The following is a 23762-nucleotide window of genomic DNA, read 5'->3' on the forward strand; positions in this document are numbered from 1 at the left end:
TTTTACTATTAAAAATTCAGATTTCAAAATATTTAAGTTCATGACATGTATTTCTAAACGATATTATTTTTGTAATAATACACAAGCCCTGATAGATAAAAGTTGATTTATAAAATTTTACTTTTCACTAAAAGTAAAAGTACATCTTTTAACAATTTTATTACACTGACCTATTTCTAAATTATATTACTATCGATGCAATTGCAAGTGAAACATGAGACCTACTCAAAAGGTAAAAAGTAATTAAACTAATTAGTAATAATAGACGCATCAGAGACAGGGGTCACTCAATGCATTTATCATTTGCAGAAATTATTCCTAATTATTTTTACATTTACATATTCGGAACGAAAGGACGAGGGAGGCGCATTTAAAACGTATACACTGCATTGTCTTATTCGCGCAACAACTACAAAATTTCAATGCAAAAACTGCGCTGTTACGAGATGGGGTGAATAATTTTACCATAGCCAGAAGATTCACGCGACACAATAATTATTCATCTGTACTGGAATAGGTCGAGCATACTCATACGCTAGCACAAAGTTCTGCAAGTACAAACTTGGCAGCTGTGATCTCGCGGAAAATATATGAAAGGGGATTTAGTTCCAACCACTCCATCACAATAGGAATGAAAGAAAACAAACTTTCTTTGAAACTTTAACGCAGAATAACATTGACATTTATTAAGTATACTAATTTAAATTCAAGTTGCATTAGTTGCACTACTGCGAAATCTCATTTGTACAATTTATCATGATTGCTTGCAGAAGTATGTGTTTCTGAAGAAAGGTAAAGCTTTTAACATTCGCAGATAGTTAGCATTTAATTACTTTGACTTTATTGTACTTATGAATTTAAAAATATATAAATCAAATGATTTTATTTTGAAGTAATTCGTATTTTTATAGAAAGTCATTTTCATTGGAAGTTCGAATGACACATTGGTACTTTATTTGAAGGTCAGTAAGTACCCACAAACTTGATTATAATTTTTAATAACTGTAAGAATTTTTAATGTCAAATCTAATCTCACAAGAACAATATTTTCGAATGTCAGGCAACCTTTATTTCTGTCACGTTCATACGAATATTTTCGTATAAGATTTACGTAGAAGATTGAAGATAAACTCTGTTCATCAAATGCAACAAGTGGTCACATATCACTTGCAACGAAACGTCGATAAAATCATGCTCAATATAGGATTTTACTGTGAATCATGAAGAATCCACACGTCATAAATTAGTAAATAAACTGTTTATTGAGGTATGATAAATCGTACATGAGAGATAAATTTCCCAATAGCATTTTCGATCGATTGTCTAAGAGCAGTAGTAATTTACTAAACAATTAAAATATGTTTTATTCTATCACTATATCTTTAACATTTTCAATACATCGTATTTTATGTAAATCAAAAATATAGATAAAATTATAAGACAGCTGTCTGTCTATTTGGTAATTTTTTAGCAAGAAATCACACTACTTTGTACAATATAATATTGTTTACAACATACTAATACTCAGGTTATATCAGAGGTATAAAAAATCTTAAAAGATGATCTACATCTCAAAATAAGATAAAATCAAGAATAATGAAATTCAGTTAATAGCTTGGTTTTCAAGATATTAATTATTGATGAACCCTTTGAAATGCGTCTGACGCATCTCGACTTACTCTACTGACGACGTGCATTAACCAGAATAAGCTCAGTGACTGGAATAATTCACCTACCGCGTGACGCCATATACCACTAATTCGTTTACAGACTGATTCCTAAAGAGAAGTCATTTTACTAAATTCAAAAAATAATTCTCCAACGCGCATTTAAAGAGCAGGTGTCAAAATGGTAAAAAATTCCTAAGAATAATGACGATTGCAAAGATACTTCGAAGTAAAACTGAATCTGAAGAGGATCGATTCGGCTAAACTTGGCTCGTGGAGTTCGCAAGAGTACACAAAACTTTTCACAGGAGAAGTTATCGAAGACGGCTTCAGCCATCGTTCGTATCTGAAAAGGACAACTTGCCCGTTGTAATTTACGATGCAACTACAATCAGTTCCCTCTACGCACACGTGCACACTCAGATAAAAGTTTTCCAAATGAACTACAAACGAGGTCGCTGCGAAAACGAATCTCCTCGTTCGGTATGCAAATTATTCTGAACGCCGCGCGAAAAAGGCGTTGTTTGCCGGGTAAAAAGCAACGATTTTCAACTGTCAATCGATAACCTGAGAAATTGAATTATCTTATCCGCGGTGTTCGCATCGATTCCCCTATTTTTGGCTGATCATGTACCACACGGCTCGAGTTAAATCAACGATACACAAACTGCAGCTGCATACATGCGCCGTGTAATGCATTAAGCTGATTGCACTGTGGATAGAGGCTAATATATTAATCGTGATCGCGTTTTATCGATATATTTCCTATCAAGTGCAAACACAGATGCATTTCTAATGTGATTTTTAAATTTACATTTGCTGTCGGTGAGAGAGATTAACCCTTTACTGATATGATGGAGTTACAGTATTCGTAAGAGAAAGTATAGTAAAATGAAACTAATCATTTAATTTTAATGTAAATGTGCATCCTATGTGCATACAAAAAGTTTAGAAATTTAGAGCATGCTAAGGTTTCAAAAGAAACACTGTTCTCCTTAAGTAAATATGTATTTTATTCATAATATTATTTTTTTATACTATATATTTTTATATCTATAGTTTTATAGAAACTGTAGTTCATTATAATTGAAAACGAAAGTGACAGCTGCATATCTATGACAAATTTTGTTTGTCTAAAAATTTCTCTAATTTTTGAGCGAGAGTGCCTGTACTTTTCTTACAGTAGTATAAGTTTAAGAATGATCTGTCATGAAAGATGTTACTCATAGTACAATTAATTATAAATAGTTTTATAACGTATACATAAAAAAAATCAATATTGCAAAAGACCGATATTAGCATGACATGACATGAATCAATGATTCATAATTAGGAAAAAGTAAAATAATTTATTTAATTTCAATAAAGTTCACAATTTTTATACGAACTAATATAACGAGGTCAGACTAATATTTAATCTCATTGTTAAACTTCTTAATTCGACTGAAATTAGAGCATACCCAAAATTACGAACAGAATTTAAAAAGCCCTGATCATCGTTCTTTCTTCGTTTACCCAATAGCCTGTTTCCTCCGTGGAAAACAATTGAATTACTTCCAATTGCAAACCTCTTCGGACGCTAAAGTTTTATTGTTCGACCGATGATCTTAAATCCTCGCGTTATCACCAGCCACGATTGCAAATTCAACGAAAGCCAAATCGCCGAAATTCCGTATCTTTCTGTATCCCCGAATATGGGCCACGTTTTTGTTATAAATTCCCGTTGCGGTTGCCATCCGATAAAAGTACCTACTGGTAACGAAGGAGTTGGCCGCATTTCCTGCAGGCAGACTGCAAAATCGTCGGCGAAATCGCACGAGCCACGCAGCAAGAATAATGAAAACTGACCTACGAAATTTGATACAGCAAGACAAACCCTCTGGAACTTCAGGTTCGCCTCCATCCCCTTTTGACCCAGGATTTCAAAGATCACCGGCTGGTACGTGTTACTCCTGGATCACGTGCCACCGTCTTCCACACAGAAGACACTTGGCCCGTGTGTCTGTCGATGTACGTGTGCCCCGCGCGCGCTTGTACATTCACGTATCTGCCTACACGAGGAAGCGAGAGACAGACGAACGATATACGGATTGAGGACCAACAGAGATCTACATTCTCGAGCCATAAATCGTCGCCAGCGACAGTCCCGATTCTTGATTTAATCTTTAAAGCTTCCGCCGCGATATATTATCCGTACGTCGCGTATTTGCATATTTTCGACGGCAACCAGGGCGACGGGAACCAGTCGAATTCCAGTCAGATTCACGATTCGGCTGAACCTTTCGGACGCGTTATTTGAATTCTGCTGATTTACCGCACCGTTTTGGGGTGTGCAAATGCTTGTATCTTCCGGTTCCCTTGTTGGCTTCGTTTCACGAGAAGCAGGGCCCACGCTACTTTTAACCGTGTACCGATTTATGCAAAATGGTTGATTCAGAAAATGGAACACAGAGTTTGGAAAATGGTACGCGTGTTGCAGTGGCGTAGCTACAGGGGGCGGTTGTGCGCAGCGTTCAAGGGCCCAAGGCCAGCAGGGGACTCACTGGTCCATGCATCCTATGTTTATAAACTGCATATTATAGAGGGTGGAGTATTTAAATGGGAATACCTGAAAAACTCTTCAGATAAAAATTGCATTGTTCGAAGGGGCACGTGTAATGGAAGCATTATTTTTCTAAAGTCATTTTTTTATGAGAATTCAAGATCGCCGATATTTTCTTAAATGGCACCCTATAATCTTTTTCGATATCTTCTCGTAAAGCTGTTTTCTATCTCTTCTTCTTCTATTAACTGGATCGCGATTTGTATCATGCTCCATTTCTCAAGTTCTCACAAAGTCTCTCCACCAAGAAATTGTTTCACGGTAGTCGATATATGTGGCTTGAATAATTGCAGAAGAGTCAATCTGACAAGGACAAGTGCTACAGGAGCTCCTGTTTCGAGTCACGTCACGTTGATATTTCATCCCGAATTGATACTTATGCAATCGGTTGACCTGCTGAATTCGCAGCAGAGCGGTCTCATTTTGTGTTAAATAATTTTCAGATCGTGCACGAACGTCGGATGCGGTGCAGGGACAGCGTAAGGGGAATAAATTCGTGAGGACGGTTGCAGCCTTACGGGTCACACGTTCGCGGCCTTCAAATGCAGGATAAGTTACAGGCGCAGCGGAAAAGTCGGGTTACACAGATCGCGTACGCCCTAGAATGGACGAGTAAAGTTTCGGGATTCACTTTACATCCTAGATGGTAAGCTAATTTCGGGTATAACAAATACTCTGAGTTAGTTACAGAAGGCGAATTTCCACAGCGTGGAAAATAAGGGGCGGTTTACGTCGACACCAATTTTCCAAAGATTTATAGGAGACCACGTTAATGCTCTACTCTCTGCATTTCTATTTGATACTTATACAACTACAATGGAGCCACAATTGGAATAAAAAAATGAATCATTAAAAAAGCTTTATCTTTATCTTCAGATATCTGATTACTAGAGTACAGATTTTTATATAAAATCAATTTTCTATAGATAGATTTTAAAAGCAGAGTCCGAATAAAAACCTATTTCTTTCTTTAAATATCGAGATTTCTACTTTGCTTTTAATATTTTACATATTTCTGTATCTAGAGTGCATTTTGTACCTTTTCATACATGTACATTTTCTGTAAATGCATAGAAGTCCGCATACCACTGATTACTAAGAAGTAAATTTAATTATTAATATAATTACCCTCTTTTTTTGGGTCACTTGGGCCAACAAGAAAATTCAACTTTTTATATTACTAAACGTATAGGTATAACACACAGAAAAAGGAAGAAATTCTTTTTCGTTGATCTAATTTGAGCGAATATCCCCTTCGGGCATTTTAGAAGTAGAATTATACAGTTCTGTATCCTTATGTAATAATGCTATTGTGTCAGGTTACTCTCGTTTACCGAGTCGCTGGCAGAGGCCAGACAAAAATGCTGTAAGCATACGGAAAATTAGATATTACCCGGACGCAGACAGTTAATTCGACGTATGCCACGGCCTGAAAACTTTTTGCGGTACGTGACGAGGCATAGCAAGCAGAAAGACGGAATGCAGTTTTCCATCGGCACTGGTGCACGTTGCGCATTTCCTACTCGAACAAATCCACTTTGCAACCTGCTTTCTGTGCTGGCGCATCCTTGACACTATGCGTCATCCGTACGTATCCGCCATGGAAATGAGAAACCGATACCGAGGAGAGAAGTCTTTCTAGCGACTTCTACTTCGTTCGCTACCATTAATCGAATCTCTGCCATGCGAAATTGGATTTTATTCCGAGTTACTTGTTCCCTCTTCTATACGCCCTTTAACGACGCGCTACTTCTTTGATCGGTTCCATGAATATTTGTCAAGTGTCATTGAAATGGTACGTAGGTGTGTCAGTGGTCTGCTGTCACGATTTCGTGATAGGAAAAATTGCAATTGAATTATGCACGTATAATTAGTTTTCGTAATTAACGTGTTGATTACCATACTCCTATCCAGAATTAGAATCGACCATACAAAAGTCACTCATTCACACATCCTACCTAAGAAATCTACTCCTGTTTATTCTATCTGCAATTTAACAATTACAATAGACCACATACTGCTTCACTACCTTAAATACAATAACTATCGAAGTATTTTCGAAATCAAGCTGGAAGATAACCTACAGAAAGGGAGTATAAATGATTTCAAGTTTCCAAAACGAACTGAGCTAATATCCAAAACAATGTAAAATAATTCAGAGTCGCTAGTAACCAAGTAATTGATGCGATTAAAAGAGAAAGAAGACGAAGAGTATTTAAAGATTTGAAGCGATAAACTTGAAGTTTCTTTACTCCTATATACCACAGAAAATAGTAATTATAAATTCGTGACAAAGACGAAGCATTTGTTCTATTTCCCAAACTACAACTACTCCTCAGACCTTTCTAAGGCCATCTTTTGAAACGATATTAAAAGGAACGAAAGTTCACGCAACAGAATTTTCCTAACGCTTGGAAATTGAATTTCAACCCTGATGTGTACCCGCTTTCATTTCTGTTTCAATTTCTTCGACTTCAAAGCCACTAGTACAGTGCTCACTACCGACACCGTCTTTACCTTGATGCGATCTTTCGCATCATGAGAATCCACCTTAACAGACTCTAGCCGCGCAGCAAGGAATTCATCCTTTACAGCGATGCTGTAGGAACTCGTACGCATAATTTAGAAAAAGACTTTGACCCATACACGTGTACTCCCGCGAGCTAGTAAATTCCTCAAAAGGGGAATCCTCTCTCTCTCCTTCATTCCGTGGATCCAGCGTGCGTTAAAGGTACCCCAAAATTCAGTTCGACTTTCAGAATTGCGGAATCCTTTCTGGTTGCAGAGAGAACTGCGGAGATTTCTGCCATCGCGCTGCTAAAGCACCGACTCACAAATGAAACGTTACCGAATTTTTTGTTTCATCGACACGCCTCCGTCGGAGGCGCTCCCTTGAAAACAAGAGAGAAGCCTCGTTCGTCGGGTTGTAAAGACTGTTCTAAAGTCAAAGATCGTGTTTTTCACGCAGATAACCAAGGCTGGATCGTGAGAAGGTATTTTGTGACTTCCTTGTGTCAACCAGCTCTTTCAGCTTTGACAAGTTTAATGGGCGAGAATGTTTCAGAAAACCGTGGGAAACTTGAGTTTTTTCTGCGAAGTGTCTTTCACTTGCGTCTGTTTGTTTTTCGTTGCCTTTTGTATGTAAGAGAGACAATTTTTGAAGGGAGAATTATGGAGGAAAAAAATCTGCAACGTGCAACAAAGTTGACTGACTACTAGAAAAGAATAAATACAGGTAGTTCTTCTGTGAACAACTGTCTTTTCTGTATAGCAATTATTAATGCTAATGTTTCATGGTTTCTATTTCTATTAATAGTTTAAAATAGTAAACCATTAGTATTGTAAATACTAAATGGATGGAATTAATTGTAGCAACTCATCCTTTGAACTGATTCAAGTACCTATAAATATTTGTCCATAAATATGTCATCTATGGCAAACCAAGCGCTTCTATGTATTCAGATTTTCAGAATTTAATATTTTAAGCATTAATCCTTACACCAAATACCCCCTATGGATATTATCAGTCCCAGATGCGTTAAATTTACATACCCCAGCTTGGCCTCAGCTCCGCTGAATTAACAATCGAGTACATTACAACGTTGTATATGAAAGCTTGTTCAACCAGACACTAAATTAATTCAATTTCACTATATTAAAGTAGAAATTGTTTATACTTTTAATTCGCCGTTCAAGCACTCGGCATTTCCACAGTAAAGAGTAATCACGATCAGCAACAAGGGCTGTTCTAGTACTTTCATTATATGCACGCTACTGAAGTGATAATTAAAAGGCGCGGCATAATTGACTCCAACGTATAAACGATAGAATTTGCGAAAAACTAGAACGAAGCTAAAGGCTGATAATGTAATTGCTCTTTCCCTAGCCCCCTGCGTGCACCATCCCCTAATTGTATTAACGAACATGAAGCGTGATTATCTCGTCCCGCAAAAACGTCGACTGTAATCGGCTTCGTGAGGCTACAATTATCTGCGGCGCTCGTTGTCAGATAAGACGGCCTAAGGGACTGTTGTAAAATATATTGCAGGCGACGACGATAACGGTGTAAGTTCCCCTTGCTCCGTGGAAACTGTTCGCGTGTCTTTAAGCATGCACCCAGGGGACAAAGGAGCTCTAGATAGTCGCCAATTTCGCCGGTAAGCTTTAAGATTCAGCTAATCTTAAGACGAAGTGCAATTTCGAAGCGGAAAGGAAAACTCATTTCTCCGATAATGAGGGTGTGCTGACTAAGATCCGGGTGCAGCAGGAACGTTCGCTTTCCAGAACTTCAATGAAGCTCAAAGGAGTTAACGTATTTGGGTATTAGGAAAATGAGCTTCTATTTGAAGCTTTATGAAATTCTATAAAAACGTTCATCCTCGATGGCTATTGCGAACGATGATGGTTTGTCAATTTGACGTAGAGTAGAGACTCTCGTATCTATCGGAACTAATGGAGAAAATAAAAGGGTTGGGATAAAGGAACTTTTGAATAATTAAATTTCATTTAGTCGTAGAGAACCGTACAAAAGTGGCAATTTTTGGAATATTTAATCATTCTACTCATTTCTGGCTAGTATATTACATAGGTTTTTCAACGTAAGCAATTTTGCAGAGTTACATTCTCTTTGTGGCACGACTCGTTGAAGCTTTTTTCAAATGCCTGGAATGGCTCGACATGGGAAAATGCATCTGCATCACCAGTTTTGTGTACTGTTTCCGCGTATGGAAGATCTGTATGCACTATTGTCATGTTTATTGCAAGAAACTATGTGTATACTATGTACTTTTAATACTATGAATGCAAGAAAATGTAGATATATTGTGTATAAGTATTACACATGCTTGTAACAAAAAAAGGCAAGATCTTTAAAGTATACTCTATTTGATTACTGAAACACGTTTGGATATTAGGAAAATTGAGGTTCAAATATGAGAAACTATATCGTATCTTTAAATAGTGATCAGAATTAAATTTGATTTAACTATAAGTATTTAAAGCAGACGAAATATTCACAATATCGCCACAGTTTTATCGCAGAGTTGCTTTATATTTACATTGCTAATTGAAAGTTAAGAACTGTTATTTTTGTTCTTTTGATTTTCGAAAGTATCGATCAATTGTCAATCAAATGTCTAGAGCTCTAGGTGTATAGAATCAGTGATTGCTCAGCAGCACACATTGGTCCAAGGTGGTCAGTTATCTAAGTGTAAACCCTAACTATGGTTTAGATAAGCTTAACTTCAGCAATCTATCGGAAACTAACGCTTTCTGCGTGACACGGCCATTGGCCAGAGTAGACCATTACCTAGAAGTATTAGATTGAATTTTAAACGACTTGGAGCAGCTATACCTTTCCCCTAAATGAATCTGGAGAAAATCGATGGTACATCACATTATTTAACGAGCTCTATGTTCTGAGATTCATTAGAAGTTTCAAATTTTAGACTCTAACGACATGCTCTTATGTAGCTGCTGTACTTCTATAGTTAACGTTTAATACTTCAACATGTGACTTATGTTTTAGAGAAATTTTATTCCAACGTTTCGCTAGAATTGCAGCTGAATTGCTGTATCAGTTTCAATATATCATCTCACCTCCTGATGAAGATAGCTGCAAGACTAGCGGAACGTTGAAATAAAATTCTTTATTGAATATGATCTTCACTCGAAAATCTCGTACCACATTCGTGACACTATCTCGAAAAAATTCCATATAAAAAAATTTATTTAATACGTTGAACGAGTGACTAGCAATGTCAAAATGATTTGAAACAGTTGCATTAAACACACACTGACAGTTACAAACTCTCTAATATTAATAACGTTATAATGGTAAAACGTATAAAACAAAAGTTTCTTGAAACTACATGTACTTTACATATGACTACTACAATATATCATTTTGAAACAAATTAAATAGACATGTAATCTGTGAATATAAATTTTACAAAATATTATTATACACATTCCCCAAATAAGTCGTGCAAAATATTCTTGTACACGTCTCCCAAATAAACTGTACAAAATACTATTCTACATGTATCAAATTCTACGCATCTACTTCTTATAATTTAATCTCAATCCTGATTTAGACCGAATTAAATTTATTCTAACCTAAACGTAAACTAAATCCTGAAATTCTACATGAGACACAAAATTCGTCAGTATTCAACGCACTAGTAGTTATTTCAAAGGAATCGTCCAACTCTTACACGATAAAAATTTAATTTCCATGCAGTAAGAAAGATATTCGATATTTTTGAAGAACAATAAAACTATTCGATTTACGACACAAATCAGCGTGCTCCTTCGCAATTGCTTAGTGATAAAAAAAATAATCTGTCGAATTTCAACTGTGATAGGTACTGACAGCTTCGTGGAAAAGAAGGGTGAAAAGAGGAGCAAGGGGAAGGATGAACGTTCACAGTCAGATACGAGGGAACGATAAACGATGAAACAGGCGCGGTGAAACAATGCGCAGGGCATATTTGCCCGTGCTCGTTGCGCGTTATTTACAAGCGATACACGCCATTTGTAATCCCATGCGCTCGTGCACCACGAAAATTCGCGATATTGCCTTCCCTGCGGAGGAGCCGATGCTCCTCCTTTCGCCGCGATCACGTCCACGTTCGCGGAAATTAAAAGCTTTCTGCCAGAACTGAACACCCCCCTTTAGCTAGATCGCCCCTTTCTATTTGCCGTTTGACCACGGTTGTCGGGGAACTGATTCGTTTGAGCGAACTGGAAAGAGGCCAGGGAGCCACGCTGTTCAAAACAATTAGAGAGCCACGTTTCTGAACTTTCGATCCGACAGAGGCGACGGAAATTTTGATTGTTTAGGATAGCATCACATTTGTTATTTCTATAAATTGAAACAGGCTCATTTGTTGGTCTACAATACTGATTCGAAGTTTCGGAATCACTCGATCAGTTGAGGAGGGTGAGGACTTTTTTATGGGGTAAATCAATTCAGGGGATTGTTAATAGTGTATCGATTTTTTTAACTGTATTAGAGTAAGATTTATCGTGTGAAATATATTTAATGGAAACTGGTTATCAATTTCTTTTTTAGCTGAATCGACTGCAGCATAACAGGCAGTGATGCTTATCCTATATTCAACAGATAAAGATTAGGTTATCTTTAATGATTCCAGAAATATTGTTGCAGCTATTGCAAGAAGCATACCAAAAAGGTGGAGAGAAAGACAAAAGTGTATCATTGCTTGGATATCATGTCACATTGAAGAGGGGGAGGGGTGGAGTATTTGGCAGCGAAAAAGCTGATGGGGCAGTGGAAGAAAGATTTTTCGCTTACTCTACTAAATGACATGATCAAATATTTTTCAAAAAACCTAAAACTAATTGGAAGAATAAATAAAGAAAAAATTCTAGGCTGTCATATATTTTGGAAATCGAAGATTCGCAAAAGAAGAGAACTAACAGCTATAAATTACTAAATTAAAAATTGGATATACAAAACTTGCAGATTATTACATATCTACTAGATAGCTATGTCGATGAATAACTGAATAATCATCGCTAGAATCCCTAAAAACGAATTTAGACGTTTCACTTTAAGAGATCATCGCGGATGATTCACCCACAGTGAAAAGTGTAAAGACGAATTTAGACTTCTCACTTTAAACGAAATGCAGATGAAAACAACTATTACACTTTTCACTATAGAAGAATTACTTACGATGATCACCCTTAAATCACCCTAAAATCGCCTTAACATGACAACTTTCCTTCAAGAAACAAATAAATCGTTCGACAAATTGATTGAAACTTCAATTACAGCACAATTTCATTTTCCCCAAATTTCAATAAAGAAAGAATCACTTGCTACTTCTACATAAAACACGCAAAATGGAATCTTTTTAATTGGACCTCACAATACATACTAAATATCTAAGTATCCCTCACTGCTACTAAAATGAATCGGATTTAAACCCAAACCGACACGAATGCGTAAACAAATACAGTATCTATCAAAGTTCCTGCAAAGTTGGACAAAGGGTGGATGAAAATTTGGTACACGGGCAGTTAGAAGATAAATTACAGAGACGAACGGAAAATTGAATCTGCTAAACTAGCGCGGGCCCTCATCCAATAATTTACAAGGGTTAACCGTGAAAGTGACGGCAGGTCTAAACGATGATTGATACGGGCTGTAAGTGCATCACGTGTGCACCGAATTCAACCGGTGAACGACTGCGTTCGTCGATGCACCCCATCTGGCGATGTGCTGCACGCGGCCAGTCACAATATCAATAATTGGTCCTTGTTCGCTTTCACGTCATTCCTTCGCAGGCATGCACACCAAGGCGGATCGATCGTGCGTGGGAAATGGTGCGTTGTTTGCAGTGGTTTTACGTGCAAAAATATATATATATCTCGTCCCGCGATATTATATGTATATATGTATGAAAATGCATATGCTGCATATGCATTGTTTAGATCTGGATTCTATTTGAATTTTTTATCGAAAATCTATGTCGAGGTGAACAGATGTAGCTCCAGATTTTTCTCAGAGGCTATTTCAAAGTATTGCGTGTTCTGAAGTATAATGGTTTCTTTTAATTCAAGTTTTATTATTTAGGAAACAGAGAAACAGTTGTCAGATTTTGGAGGAAAAAGATCAATTGTCCGATGTAATATGAACTGTGAATTTTAGAAAATTGATTTTAAACGGAGTAAATATATTATACCTTGAAGATTTTTAGTGACACACTAGACAGTTGTAAGTGAAACCTGTTACTTCGTTTTTCTGTGAAGTGAAATTGTTATACAGAGTGAGCCATTCTCTATATTTATAACTATTTCATAGATTTAAACATTATTTATTTGAGATAAATAGAACAGGCTCATCAAAAAACTGTTGCAATAATTAAGAAATATTTCATCCATTTAATTTTATATAAAGAAAAAAATACACATCGCGTTTAAATACTAGAACTAATTTTGAATATTTAAAACATTTCTATAATTCGAAAATGAAAACTCTGAGATTTATGCGCTTAACGTTGAATAAACTGATCTCAAAGGAATTCTCGGGACGCTTCCATTTAAAAATAAGTAAATAAGGGATTCATTCGTTAAAAGTACTAAAACCGACAAAGAGAATCGTTATTACCATAGAATGGCTCTTTTTGGACGATTCACCTTTCATTAAAATACTTTTTGTTTTCAACTCGCAGCTTTCCGAGATAATGGCTACTGGATTACTTATATAGGTATTAAATTCTTTTAATTTAAAAAATACTGTGGCTCACAGAGCTAATTATTATTTAAAATTGAAATACTGAAAGATTGTTCCACCTTGTTTATAGTAAAATATATTAAAGAATAACATTCCATGTACTTCATTACAATTACTCGATTTTCATTTGATGGAACACCTTCAAATTTCTTTGGATATAACTGTTACATATATCGACTTGAATATAATCACAAGAAAACATTCAAAATATTATCTAGATATAATTTGAAAATCTCACGAGCAATATAGTCTAAAATAATCGTTGCAACATTTAACGTACAAGTCCTACTTACTAACTGAACAAATTTTCTTTTCTCTTTACTAAACTAATGCTACCAAACCATTATAAAAACAGCAACAAAAACATTACTGGATTTGAATAAAAAATAATTTGACAACTCTCAACATTCTCTAATTCTAACGTGAATAATACAACAAATCACCCCTTTGATCGAGTATTTCATTGTTCGAACGAATCTGTGAGTCACCGTACATGCAAGATAGAGTAACATTTTTACTAACATATACTTAAATACCAAAAGTCACATGCACTTATCACTACTCGAGGTAAAGTCTGCAAAAAGGACGTTCTGTCTGTTGCAACTCACTTAACTCGCACTTCAATAAACCAATACACTTCCGTACATAGCTGTTCTAAAAAGTGTGCGGTGTGCGTGTTACGTAGAGAGAAAGTCTTTCATGCGTTCTTTACTGAGATATAGAGTTTAAGTATGGTAGTTTGTCTCCACTTACTACGTCGATTATTTGCATTAGTGTAAGGCCGAATTTCAACACGAGGGGTTCGGACTCGTTGCCCACCGGACGCTCCAGCACGTTGTACTTATCCAGCAGGTCACTTAGCAGCCGTTTCTCGTGATAACCGCCATTTACCAGCCCTAACCAATTAGGATTCTTCAATCATTCTTGTGCAACCACGAGTTGAAGCAACTTTGAGCCACGACCAGATTCTCCAACTCTCCGCGGTCCACGCTTATGCATTTTCTCAAAATTTCGCGTCTCTTGTCCTATTTTGCGCTATAGAACAGCGGAGAACGTCCAAATGTTCCTAAAGAATACGATTCTCGCGAGAAGAATCTGAATTTAAAGGACCTTTTGACTCGTTTCGTTAACGATTGTTCCAGTAGCTCTGTATCGTTTTATCTTGGAAAGTGTGTGAACCAGATAGGTTCTCGTAGATAGGTTTGCGTACGTGGAACACGGAGGTGTCAATCGGCGTGGTTCAAAGTGTGCATGTTTAGAATTGCAAAGCCTTCGATGAACAAGAATGCAGGAAATTGGGAAAAGACTGAGCAGTATCAAAGAGTAAACACTAAGAGAACAAATAAGAGATCTCTTTTTTTACAGTATTAAAATGACGTTTCAATTAACTGCATTCTTCCTAAAGAAGGTAAAAGTGATAGTAGGTAAACGTGAGTTATGTTTATTATGATATATATCAAGCTCACATGAAAAAGTTCAGTTAATTTGTCATTAGGAACAAGCAATCTATGCCTTCGAAAGCGTCATAGCTGAAAGCGTAGGTGTATGAAGTCCCTAGAACGAAAATGGTGTAAATCGATTACCCACTTTTTTAAATAACATCTACAAACAACATCGCATACAGTAGTGGCCAATGAAATTGCAGAACTCGCTAAGGATACTATTTGATGAATATGAAAGTGCTCATAAATGTAATACCTAAATATATGTAAATTGTTATACAAATCAAAGCTTCAATTAGAAAACAAGGGAATTAGATTAATAACAAATATTTCAGACAATTACTTCTCATCGTAATTTGTAAGTGCAATTTCAATAGCTACTACTGTAAGTAATACAAAATGACGTGGAGACTCCAACTTTGGTGTCCACCATTCTCGTTCCAAAGGACTCATGTGCATATTTATCGCAACGATGTCCGCGTGTCTGCCTCCAATCTCGACAGGTTACAGAATCATTGCTTCCGTTTCAGATAAACAGAAGTGAACCACGAGAAATTCTTTTATTCTACCGAGGAAAGAAAAGCTTGTACTCTTCGAATCACATCACTCGTCTCGCGATCGATACGCGGCCGTACGAGGGATACGGAACAATTTGAATTCCAAGTGGCGTGTTTAGTTGGCTCTCGAAGGTCGGTTATCGGGGAGGCCAGACGATTTCCACTGACCCATCGTCAGTGACTGGCCCTTGTCCTATCAATGTTGCATCGTTTCGTGCCGACAGAAAGAAACAAAAAGGAAGGAAACCAACGACCATGTAAATATACGTCGCAAGCGTGTTGGAGAACGTTTGCCTTTCTTCGATTTATGTATTCCCGGTCTCTCTCTGTTCGATCTTTCGCAGGAGAACCACCCCACGATAAAGTTCTGGACTACTTTTCGCGAATATACAACTTCGTAATCTCTCCTTCTACCTTCCACCCTGCCTTCCCCTTTCGTTCGCCCCTCATCCTGTTTGCACTTGCCAATTTTGTCCCTCTTTACCCCGTCCTCAGAGTTGCTCAGGGGATCCTAGTCGATATTTCGTAAAAGAAGACGTATTAGGGCTTGCTCTCATTACTCATTTACATGAGACTGATGCCTGGAAGGAAATAAAGACTAAGCGCATTTTCTGGTAACGTTGAAAGAACTTGGAAACCTTTGCAAGAAAAATTGAAAATGTTTTTATGATTGAAAGGAATTTTTCAGTTTAATATCTGTAACGAAGAAGAAGTGGAATTGATGGGGAGAAATAATTCTTTTGAAAATTAAATTTTATTACTTTCTTTGACGTATGGAAATAAGTTTTCTAAATTTCATGAAGGAGCTCTCCTAGCCTGAAGTACGGTTAACTTCTTAAGGTGTTTCAATTTTATCGCTACTTTTGCCAGCTAGTATATCGTTTAACACGGGGGTGTCAGAGAGTATGTGAAGACAAATGACAAAGTGAGATTAAAAGTTACTTTCGAATAGTGGGGCCGGTCAAGATAGCCCCCATTATTCTTCTGAAACATTCCATTTGATTGATTGTAGCAGTTTATCCGTAACATCACGCACTCCATTTTCTGCCTGTTGTTGAAATTTCGGTTGAAACGTAAGTTAAGCTGTCAGCTATTTTGATTTTATCAATAGTTGGCAATATTTCATTATGATTTTCCATTAAATGTACGTTAATGAAATGCCGAATAAAAGTTGTAATTAATGTTCATTTATACTGAACAATCGTTTTCTAGATACCCAAACGAGGTACCTAAACAAAAAGAAAAATAGATTTTCATGAATTGTGTATCTAAATCTCAATTGAAAAGCAGAGATTATAAAGAATTTCGCAAAATCATTTCAAGGGACATGAATGCTCGTATCATCAAAGATTCAAACTTAAGGGAAAATATCTCGAGTGAAGAAAACTTGTTTATGTCACATTATTTCAAATATTCAATTCTTATTCTTCTCTAAGATCTTATTCCTCTTTTTATCGTTCCCTTCTGTAAGCATTTTATTTTCAGTTCTGTTACGATCTCTCAATGTGATCAGCGTTGTCTTAAGTAGGTCTTTAAAACAGCAATAACTAAATGAATATTCTGCGATCTAATATAAACATATTTGCTGAAACAAAAATTTGTTCGTCCCATGCTCCACCACAAACTACGATGGACAAAGCATGGAAAATCGGATATGAAAGAAGCACCAATTTATGTTGGAATGCCTCACTTCCAACACAGAGAAAAGTGTAATACCATTATCGAGATCGGAGCATTTTCGCGTCAATAATTTTACCATAGAATGTCTGTTCTTAGTGAATGCAGCGTTCCGATGGACGAAACAATAGACCGCAATCGACCCATTTTCATTAACACGATCATATTTCATAAGACGCGTTTCGTAAATGCTGCATTAGCAACCAGGAAACGAAGACAGGGGCAAATTTTTCCACCAATTGCAGCAGAGAATTCTGCTGGGTTTCTTTTACTCTGAACAGTGACTCCATCTTTTGAACGTTTCTGAAGAAATTCAGTGAAGCTTTGAACATTTGTTTTACACGTAACAATTTTCTCATTTTTATTCAGTTTTGTTAATATAAATAGAATCTTTTTGGTAAAAGTATAGAATATTTTTTGTGTATAGTATTACAGTTTTCTTATAGTTATCGTCAGCTATATTTTTACGCTTGAGTTAATATATATTTCGTGTAAAGGGAAATATTTATTTTCTTAAAAGCGTTCAATGTGTGCTAGTATATTTTAAACAGTATTAAACTTTTGTTCAAGAGCTACTAAATAGGGTCCAGATTTTGCATTTTACATCCGACGAAAGTTTTTCAACTTGTTACAGCGTTTTTCCTATGCACTAATGTTGCTTTTAATTCCTAGCCATTAAATACTTTAAAACTTTAAGTACAGTGGTCTTAAAGTACACAGACTAATTTCTAGCTACTGAAAACATTTTAGGAAAATAAGGGCCTGAGAAATGTTTCAGATCTGTATTCTAAACAAACTAATTCTTCTTGCTATACTTATTGTTGTACATAAATAAAACAGAAAAATTCAAGAATAACTGTAATTCAAATTTTTATCTTAATTACACATATCCCCTTGTATTCACTATAACAAATCATGTATAGAATCTTTAAAATAAAATAATTGGCTTTCAGTTCAGCACACTTTTAGTACTCAGTTATACACCCATACTTTCAGATTTATGATCCTATGAAAATAGGGACCTTTTATTCCAACGATTCCGCCAGAAATTTAACAACTAAACGTTATAGTAAAACAATGAAATCGCTGATTGCTTATGACCACAATCACACGCTCGGATTCTGTATGGAAAGGTCAGTTTGTTATTTGCTAGATTTGAAAAAAAAAACAAGTACTATTTTATCATTACATCGAAAGAGAGAGAAAAGAATTATTCACTTCATGTACCTACATTATGCATACTTGCGTACTGTGTTTCCGACAGTCCTGAAGTGACAACATAGTGTTTCTAACACACTTCCTGGCACAGGATTCTTGTATTACGAAACGGACTTACGAGGGTTTGAATTATGACGCCAACGGGGACGCAACATGCCATATTTTTCGCGAACGTAAATAAAGATCAAGTTGGAAAGTTACGCTGCTCTGGACGTATCACAAAAGAGAAATGGATGAGGTGATGCTTTGCTTCCGGGCATAGTGTTGTATGAAAATTTAGACTTCCTTTTCGCGAACACCGCAAGCAATTTCACATAAATTATTGAAACGTTTGTGGATTTCGGTCCACTATTATCATTTATAGAGCTGAAATCCAATTTAGGTCGATACGGTTTCAGAATTCTATCTTTTCTCAATATTTCTTCGTGTACAGACTTTTTTATCACTCTTTGCTACGAAATTGAATAAAAAGAAACCTCGCTGAAGTAAAATGTTACACTCTGTTCAATTTCATCAGAAATTACTTTTTAAACAATCGATCATGTGAGCTAGGATATGCCGAAGAATGAGTTGCATAATTAATTAATTTCAATGTTCATAATAATTCCATTAGCCACTGTGATCAAAGATATAATTTTGAGCTATTTTCTTTTATGTTCAACTATTACCTTTATTCGTGAAATAATTATACTTTATTTATCATAGAAAAATCTACTACGATGTCTAAAACTGCAATATTATATCGTTTCCTTGAAAATGACTTCCTAGAAATTCACACGCTATTTGTTGACAGTTTCCTCAAAGCTAAATCCAGAAGCTCCAAAGGCTTAAAGTCGAAAGAACATGATCGAAAACAGCTAAACATTTCCCGCCAGTAATTTCCCATAACCTCTCGCAAAGAGGATATTTCTCTACCGGAGATGAAAGCGTTTGCAAGAAACGGAATTCAACGATGCTGTGAAAGATCAGCACAATGCAATGTCCGTGCAAAAATGTTTGCCACGGAGGAGCAATAAGACGATATTCTTAGCTCTATTTCTCGTTTCCGCGGAACGTATTTAACAGAATTGCTGGAAAGCCAGTCGTCTCTACTGGAATCCTATTCAAAACTGTTAAAGTCCCTAGAAGCACATGTCTCAAATGGTTAATAGTTACTTCAGACAAGTGTGGCATGCTTCAATGAGCCAGTGAAAACGACTGTCAGTTTTCGATAATATTTCACGACCAGCCAGAGACAACGCAAATCGTGAAACTGGGCAGTTTGCAAAATTGTATTATAAAACCCCTGGCCAATGAAATTACCTCTAGACTCTCAACACCTCTTTATCTGCACGTACAATTGTATGTGTGAATTTTTCGTTAGGTACATGAAATCGAATAGTACTACTTTAAACTGACCACCCGTTGGGGTGCACTTCGAAAGTTTGTTTCCAACTCCTTTCAACGCCTTATATATTGAATTAAGAAGTTACACTATAGTTATAGCTGTATCGATAGACTAGCAGCAAAGTCGTGAAAACAGGAGCCGAAGTTGCTGACACTTTCGAGTGTTTGGCTAACTGTTCAAGTGTCCGAAAGAGTATTTTACACATGTTGGTCAGAGGAAGATATCGATACGAGTTGGATGTGACAAAGTAGATTTAGTCATTATTGATGCTTCACGAATATTTAGTCAGCTACCGTGGTTTCGAAATGGATGCCTAGAAATTTATGAAGATTTGAAAAAGTCTCGAAGAAAATGTCTATCTTCGTTGTTTGTAATTAGGAGAACCAAAGAAAAGCAAACGTCGCTCGTGTGCATCGGCCCTAAAAGCAGAGTGAACCGAATTAAAAATACCAATTCTGTGGCAGTGATGCTTCATGGAGGGTCACGTCGATTGGATTCGACAGTGGTTATTAACGATTAGCTAAAACCAGAAAGCACAAGCAACATGCCACGTGCACCGGATAGGGTCCGTGTGATGAGCTTCCGTGACGTTGCGTGACGAGACAGCACGAGCTAGCGTGACAAGCTTCCTCGTTAACACGTGCTAAACGGCCGTGAATGAACAGCTCCGTCGGAGCGGTTCGCTTTCTGACACGAAAACGTTTATCCTACACTGAATTAGCATGCCGACTGCTACACGCGCACCCAGCTAATCGACAGCGAAACGATAATACAGTCGAGTAATTTTACCGGTTGCCTGGCCACGACGTGGTTTAATAAACGACATTCGCGAAAACCTCTTCCAATTATCATGCTTGTAATATCCGCCGACGATAGCATGAATTTTAACAGTGTGTCTAACTATCCGCAATATTTCACGCGGATATCCTGGTTTTATTAATTGATAAGAATCTCCTTTTCGAAGAATGAAAAATCAGGTCTCGAGGGGTTGTACAGTCGAAATATTGTGTGAGGATAACGCATAGGTATTGCAAAAGTGACACAATTGAAAATGTATGTTTCTGAGGTGAAGAAAACTATGATTTATGAGTTTAGGAGAAAATTATTTATTAAATATATAATATTAATATAAAGAGTAGTTTTACTTAATGAAAGTTATGTTACTTGAACAATTATACTAAAAAATAGTTGCGTTACTTATTGATGACTGATAATGATTTTCTTGTTATTCTTTAAATAATTTGTAATTTACATTTGAAGAATTTTTTGAGTTGTGTCACGTTTGAAGTACATGTGCGATGTGATTATTATTTGCCAGTCTGCATATTTGTAAAGTTTATTATTAGTGCTCATTAAATACTTTTTGAGTACTTCGACACATACACTGTTACTGATACATACTGTTTAATTTTAAGCGCAACGAGACAAAAGAGAAAGTCTTTACACAGCAGGAGACGTTTCGCAGACGTAGCAGGGGTGAATTCATAGGGCCAACAGATGTGCAAGCAATTTTCTCATCTTAATTTCAGGCATAACCACGTTAACTGAGTTCGAATCGACTCCTTGTAGAGTTGGTTTCCAGATCTATTAGCCTCTTGACTTTATTGCCTACCGACCCAACCTTGCCACCGAAGACCTGCGACCGAATACCCAGATATTTCCGACTACCCCACCAATTGATCCTTAAGAGGAATTCTTCTAGGGAGAATTTTACCAAAATGAAATTTCCATCCCACCACTCAAACAGATATAAGAAAAACAGTTAAATACAAATTGACAGACACGCAATGAACATCACATTAATATAAAAAACTGTAATTAGTAAACTACAGCACCCGATGAATGTAACATTGTGATAGCGCGTATCAATGCGTCAGACACAGGTTTCGCGAATGCAGTTGTTCAGTGCATTTGTATACACAATAAAGCGCATAGCGCGCAACAGTCTTGCAACAAGTCGCGTGACAAGTACATAGGTATGTATCTGGCGACACTTAGTAAATTCTTGCATTGCTGGAGAAACGTCGCGCGACAGATATTTTTGATGAGAGAACCTTCTTTCCTGAAATCGTGCCAGTGAGAAATAAAGCCATTTGGGAAAGAGAAAAGGTTCTCTCGAAATGTATTTTCTATTATTTTATTCTACAGCTCTTGAGTAGTGATAGTACTTTTGTAGAGGCAGTCGTGTTAAAATGTTAAACATCTATACGTGTATCACTAGTATTAATATACATCGTTTGCAATATGTGTCACTACCGACAGAATAATTTATATAATATTTATACCCACAAATGTCACAATATTACATATTACATTATTGTAATATCTATATTAATATGTATAATATTGTATAGTGTAATATACTCCCTCCTAACTATTAATGTAATAATGTATTTTGTTATTACTTTATGTAGAATGGGATTACGAAAATTGTGTAATCCTCAAATTAATAACATCGTATGCATAAATTACAAGTCCGATTTGCGAGCTGCAAAAGTCTTCTACTTTGTACATATAAAATATGAATGGGACTCGATATTATAGTCAAGCTATGTGACAAAGTGTTTCATCTGAACAGCTCGGCTGACCAGTGTCGTACTCATTTCACTTAAATGTTTCTCTACGTAAGCAGTAAATCTACTTAACCTAATGTATGTCTCTTTTCAAAAGTGTACTAAAATTACAAATATATGTAGATATCTCAATCACAGAAATTACATTATTTACATATTTTTTTAGTTTTTTTTTTAATGTTAATTGAGAAAAAAAATGTTTGTAAAGAATGAGGTGAGTATGAAGAATAATCGTAAATCTTAGCTATTTTAACTACTTTTTACAGATTTTAAATGATTTGAGCTTCTTAATCCAGCAAAAATGAAGCAATTAATTATCTGAAATCTGATTAGATAATATTTTCGTAGGAAAAGCTGTTTTAACGCCTTCACAAAAGACGAAGAGCACAGGTTAAATTGCTGTGCAGCTAAACCTCCAACGTATTTCCCCTATAGAGTAGCTAAATCGATTGCAATGTACACGTAATTAGAAGCACCACCAAGTTTCTTTCCCCACCTCATCTTCTGCCTTGAATCCTCTGCGGAGATACATTCAATTAACTACAGATTACTCATCGGGGATAGCGAACATCCATGAACCACGATGTAAATTTCAGAAAATAACCGCGAGCCATTATATAAGTGTCGACCAAACGTGTATCGACTTTAAGCTTATTTAAGCTTCTTCGTTTCATCGAAATTATTTCTTTTGAAATTCTTTATTTTAGGTAACGATGATGACTGATATATATTGTTCAATATTTCAAAAGCACAGATGTAATCAATTCGTTTTGGTATTCAAATATCGCTAAAAGTTATCCCCTAGCATTAATAACAATTTTTATTCTAAGAACTTTCTTGACTTTTAATATCCATAAAAATTAATTGAAACTTTATATTTACGTATAAATTCTTGTTTTCACTGTTTAGAGATAATATTGATGTTACAAAAGCAATGTAACAACAGAGGAAGCAAACTGTGGAGAATTGATTTCAAAGTTTACTTCAACGATAGAGTGGCTCGAGTTTCTTTAGACAGATTTTGTAACAAGTAGCAAACAGATGTCCTCGGGTTATCGTAAACTCGAGAAACGTACTCTGACGTGACCGCGTTATCTTGAGCACATCGGCAGCCATACTGGCCTCATGGGATCGCCAAGATTTCGCCAACACATCACGTAGATCTCCTAGAACCCGCAGAATATTTCAGACTTTCCGAAGATGCACGTCACCCGCGATTTTACGATTGCAAAGTGAAAACTGGAAATAGTGTAAACGTTGCAATATTATAACCCGAATCTTTTGCCCCCTTTTTGTAATAAATTTCACTCTTTAAAGCTGACTAAAATTGCTATATAAAAAAGGATTCGTTTATTTTCATTGCTGGGAAAAATA

General features: G+C 36.2%; 1 protein-coding gene across 3 annotated transcripts in view; it reads right to left on the reverse strand.

Annotated features, from left to right (window-relative positions):
• Positions 1–23762, reverse strand: part of Nachra7 (nicotinic acetylcholine receptor alpha7 subunit) — a 187470-nt gene that overhangs the window by 111148 nt on the left and 52560 nt on the right. For all 3 annotated transcript variants that reach the window (XR_013001910.1, XM_076378315.1, XM_076378314.1), the window contains exon 2: positions 14288–14430. Coding sequence is in view for 2 of the 3 variants with exons in the window: in XM_076378315.1 (XP_076234430.1) it covers positions 14288–14430 (143 nt within the window). In the remaining variant the exon portion in view is untranslated. The remainder of the gene's footprint in view (positions 1–14287; positions 14431–23762) is intronic.

Source organism: Calliopsis andreniformis, chromosome 5, assembly GCF_051401765.1.
Source record: "Calliopsis andreniformis isolate RMS-2024a chromosome 5, iyCalAndr_principal, whole genome shotgun sequence".
NCBI classification, from domain to species: Eukaryota; Metazoa; Arthropoda; class Insecta; order Hymenoptera; family Andrenidae; genus Calliopsis; species Calliopsis andreniformis.